Here is a 5,000-nt window from a genome sequence, read left to right on the forward strand (position 1 = left end):
AGGGGGGGGGGGGGCTTCTTCTCTGAAGACCTTGTACTGTCCAGTAGGGAGGGGGGGGGGCTTCTTCTCTGAAGACCTTGTACTGTCCAGTAGGGGGGGGGGGGGGGGGGCTTCTTCTCTGAAGACCTTGTACTGTCCAGTAGGGGGGGGGGGGCTTCTTCTCTGAAGACCTTGTACTGTCCAGTAGGGGGGGGGGGCTTCTTCTCTGAAGACCTTGTACTGTCCAGTAGGGGGGGGGGGGCTTCTTCTCTGAAGACCTTGTACTGTCCAGTAGGGGGGGGGGGGGCTTCTTCTCTGAAGACCTTGTACTGTCCAGTAGGGGGGGCGGGGGGGGCTTCTTCTCTGAAGACCTTGTACTGTCCAGTAGGGGGTGGGGGTGGGGGCTTCTTCTCTGAAGACCTTGTACTGTCCAGTTGGGGGGGGGGGCTTCTTCTCTGAAGACCTTGTACTGTCCAGTTGGGGGGCTTCTTCTCTGAAGACCTTGTACTGTCCAGTTGGGGGGGTTCTTCTCTGAAGACCTTGTACTGTCCAGTAGGGGGTGGGGGTGGGGGCTTCTTCTCTGAAGACCTTGTACTGTCCAGTTGGGGGGGGGGGCTTCTTCTCTGAAGACCTTGTACTGTCCAGTTGGGGGGGTTCTTCTCTGAAGACCTTGTACTGTCCAGTAGGGGGGGGGGGGGGCTTCTTCTCTGAAGACCTTGTACTGTCCAGTAGGGGGGGGGGGGGGCTTCTTCTCTGAAGACCTTGTACTGTCCAGTAGTGGGGTGGGGGGGGGCTTCTTCTCTGAAGACCTTGTACTGTTCAGTAGGGGGTTGGGGGGGCTTCTTCTCTGAAGACCTTGTACTGTCCAGTAGGGGGGGCTTCTTCTCTGAAGACCTTGTACTGTCCAGTAGGGGGGGGGGCTTCTTCTCTGAAGACCTTGTACTGTCCAGCTCACCCTAGAGTTTCTGATCACTTCTGGGTGGATTTTGTGGGCGCTCTCCCCGGGGAGAGCCCGTCTCGACAGTGGAACGCCACTTTTTTTTCCCCCTTTCCTGTGTTGTTTTTGTGTTGTTTTTTTCCTGCGAATTTCTTCGCTTTACTCTCAAGGTGGCTGTTTCTACTGGGTTGTGCGAGGAACAGTCTCTGTGCGTGCCATGGGTTCTATTACGTGCGCCAAGTCCCACACGGGACCTCAGTTTAACGTCTTATCCGAAAGACTATCACCCAGACCACCACATAAGCTTTAGTGGAGGGGGAGGAGGGTTGGGGGGGGGGGGTGTGAAATTCTCGGTCCACGCGGGACTTGAACCCTTGAACACTGGCTTCCTAGTCGGGTGTTTGGCCACTAGGCCACCGCTCCAGTGGGCTGCGCTTGTGGCTCAGTGGTCAGTTGATAGATGGTGGTTGGTGAAGTGATGGTGTGGTTCAGTGGGTGGACACTGGTCTCACACACAGGGCATCGCTGCTTCATGATCCTCAGGATGACGTTTCATGTGTTGCAAGCTTACTCAGGCAGTTGTTTTCTTCTTCTTCTTCTTCTTCTTCTTCTTCTTCTTCTTCTTCTTCTTTTTCCCTTGAGCAGGGATTGGATAGTTGTTACGTGGTGTTTTTGTATGGTTGATTTGGTACATAACAGAGAGGGTGTGTGTGTGTGTGTGTGTGTGTGTGTGTGTGTGTGTGTGTGTGTGTGTGTACTGTATGCATATATATATTATGGTGTATATATATGTGTGTGTGTGTGTGTGTGTGTGCGTGAGAGAGAGAGAGAGAGAGAGAGAGAGAGATGCACAAGCCATGAATCTCATTTTACAGTTACGAGGGTTACGTCGTGTGTGTGTGTGTGTGTGTGTGTGCGCGCGCGTGTGTGTGTGTGTGTGTGCGTGTGAGAATGCACACGCCATAAATGTCATCAGACGAGGTGTGTGTTACAGATACGAGGGTTACGGCAGCCAGGCATACGGCAGGGCTACATGTGGGAATGACGACGGCTTGCTGTAGGTCCGTGCCGAGTATGAGTGTGCGTGTACGGTTGTTGTGAGTGACTCGCGCCTGACGTTCATACTTCCTTCCCCACCCCCACAACATACCCAGCCCCTCTGACGTCACCACTTCCTAACGAGGCGAGCTGACGTGACGTCACCACTTCCTAACGAGGCCAGATGAATGTGACATCACCACTTCCTGACGAGGCGAGAATACGTGATTCTGCGCACGGAGGAAAGGGGGCAGGGGGGAGAGACGGGTTCACTGACTACTGAAGTACTTCCTGTGAACACTTCCGGTCTTCTGGCTAATATGGAGGAGATGCTGTACCGATGACTAGTGTGTGCTGTGCTGTGCTGCCTGCCTTGCTGACGACAGACAAAGACTTTCAGTGTGTGCTAACTGCCCCTGCCCCGACCCCCAAGGTCGTGAAGGACGACTGACTATTCGTCACCCTGCGGACATCTGGCTTGTGTCAACATGCACTGGAAGTTCCCCCCCCCCCCAACCTCCCCCCACCCCCCACCCCCCAGAGCAACACGTAGACACCAGAAAGCTGACCGCCCTGTTCCAGTGGGTTCAGAAATAAAATATTGATAAATATGCTGAGGTACTACACTGACAACAAAAAAGTACTCTCTTTAAACACACCCCCACACCCCTACCCCCACCCCCCACCCACACACACACACCACCCCCACGCCCTCAAAACACTGAAACAAAAAAAAAAACCAACAGCAAAGAACGGGATATTGCCAAACACTCACGAAAGAATCATTTCCTGCTGTGTGACTTCCAGTGCAGAACATGTGACTGAGTAATCTGACATGTACTGTATGAATGGTGGTACATATTTCGGATTTCGTTGTTCCGTGGAGGTTTTTTTTGCCTTTTTTTTTTTTTTTTTTTTTTTAATGCTCGATAAACTCGAGGCATTCAGCATTCAGCAGTATGAGCAAAAACTCACATGGACAAGTGCGCGTGTTTGAAAAATGCAAAAAGAAAATTAAAAAAAAAAAAAAAAAAAAAAAGCAAAAAAGCGAAGCGAACCATAGACAGCGAGTAGTTAACTGGGGAAACTCAAAGACTTTCTGCATGCCATACGTACCTGTGTGTGAACAAAGTATATTATTTAAAAAGACATTGTTAAGATAGATAGGCATCAAAAACAAATTGTATCGCAAACGTTTATCATGGATACGATAGTATCAAGACGACATTGACTCGTGACTTGTGGTACTAAAACAGAAATAAGAGAAACCGGCATGCCTGTGTGTGTGTGTGTGCGTGGGAAATATGGCGATGAAAATGTGTGGAATCTGATAACGTGATTTTGTGTGTGTGTGTGTGTCGTTTGAGAATAGACAATTTCTTTCATTTTTGTTTTTGTTTGTTATTGTGTAGCTAATGTGCATATTATTATACTAGTCGTCACAAATAGTTTTTCACATATAAGCTTTTTCGCTTTTTCTTCTTTTTTTTTTTTCTTTTTCTTTTTTTTGAATTTTTTTTTTTTTTTTTTAAATATCAAAACAAGCATGCTTTCAGAAAGTCCACGGACATGTTGGGGTTGTTGTGAACGTGACGTGGTTTTGAGAGTGACAGAACTTTGTAGTTTTCACGGCTTCCTTTTGACTGAATTAAGTGCCCCTGTTTCTTGCCACGTGACTCATCCTCTGTGTGCTTCCCTGCCTGTGATTGGTCAGTGACTGGTGTTGACTGAGGTCATGCTCAGCGTATAAAAAAAAAAAAAAGAAAAGAAAAGAAAGAAAGGAAGAAAAGAGTGTGTGACGTGTGAAGTAAGTGTTTGCGTAGATATAATATGTATTTGTATTTGTATTTCTTTTTTGTCACGCCAGATTTCTTTGTGTGAAATTCGGGCTGCTCTCCCCAGGGAGAACGCGTCGCTACACTACAGTATTTTTTTTTCCTGCGTGCAGTTTTATTTGTTTTTCCTATCGAAGTGGATTTTTCCACAGAATTTTGCCACGAACAACCCTTTTGTTGCCGTGGGTTCTTTTACGTGCGTTAAGTGCATGCTGCACACGGGACCTCGGTTTATCGTCTCATCCGAATGACTAGCGTCCAGGACACCACTCAAGGTCTAGTGGAGGGGGGAGAAAATATCGGCGGCTGAGCCGTGATTCGAACCAGCGCGCTCAGATTCTCTCGCTTTCTAGGCGGACGCGTTACCTCCAGGCCATCACTCCACACAATTGTAATCGATGGAAGGAATGAAGGGGAGAGGGGGGTGGTGGTTGGGGGGGGGGGCTTCTGTTTGATATTAGTCTCACCCACACATACTGGTGATTGTAGACATGTAAGAATTAATTTTCATCATTTGAATGTTAAGAAAGGAATTACGTTTAATGTTTCATCACACATACTGGTGATTATAGACATCTGTCTAAAGTGTTAATTTTTTTTCCGTTTGAATGTTAAGGAATTTTATTCCATGTCCCGTCGTATATACTGGATATTGGTAGACATCTAGTTTAAGCGTTAATTTTTCACATTTGAATATTTCTTATTAAAAGAAAAAGGAAAGCTGATATGTAGGTGTGAATAACTCGTTATTGGTCAGGGTCAGAACTGGGCATAATTGTAACAAACAACTTGTTGTGTAAATGTGTGTGTGTTGGGGGGGGGGAGAGGTCCGGGGGGGGGGGTGAGGGAGTAGGATTGGGATGGGGAATCGTGGACTTTCCTGTTTGACTTTAAGTCCGGTATGCGAATGAAGAGCATGAGTCGTTGCCCCTTGTCAGTGGGTTGTCCTGGCGCTCTTGAGTGAACAGCAAGTTTTGTTGTTTTCGCGTTTCTTCCACAGAGGTCCTGCAGCAGAACTAGTTAGCTGTTGGTCTTCTGATCCAGTGTTCACCAGTGATCAGGGCTCGAGGCCCCCGTTTCGGCATGGCGTTGTGTCCTTGGGGGGAAAGGCGCTTTACTCCGAATTTCCTCACTCCCCCCAGATGTGAAACGGACACCTGACTTCGGTGGTGATGATGATGGAGTCTCCCGTCGGACCCGGACGGATGAGT

General features: G+C 48.3%; 1 protein-coding gene across 2 annotated transcripts in view; it reads left to right on the forward strand.

The window, feature by feature from the left end:
- The window catches only part of LOC143290869 (uncharacterized), a 205,189-nt gene extending 202,752 nt beyond the window's left edge, over nt 1-2,437 (forward strand). For both annotated transcript variants that reach the window (XM_076600408.1, XM_076600409.1), the window contains one exon: nt 1,911-2,437. In XM_076600408.1, coding sequence (XP_076456523.1) covers nt 1,911-1,961 — 51 coding nt within the window. In that variant the 3' untranslated portion in view covers nt 1,962-2,437. The remainder of the gene's footprint in view (nt 1-1,910) is intronic.
- Nucleotides 2,438-5,000: the final 2,563 nt, after the last annotated feature.

The sequence above is a fragment of the Babylonia areolata genome, chromosome 16 (assembly GCF_041734735.1).
Source record: "Babylonia areolata isolate BAREFJ2019XMU chromosome 16, ASM4173473v1, whole genome shotgun sequence".
Lineage (NCBI taxonomy): Eukaryota > Metazoa > Mollusca > Gastropoda > Neogastropoda > Buccinidae > Babylonia > Babylonia areolata.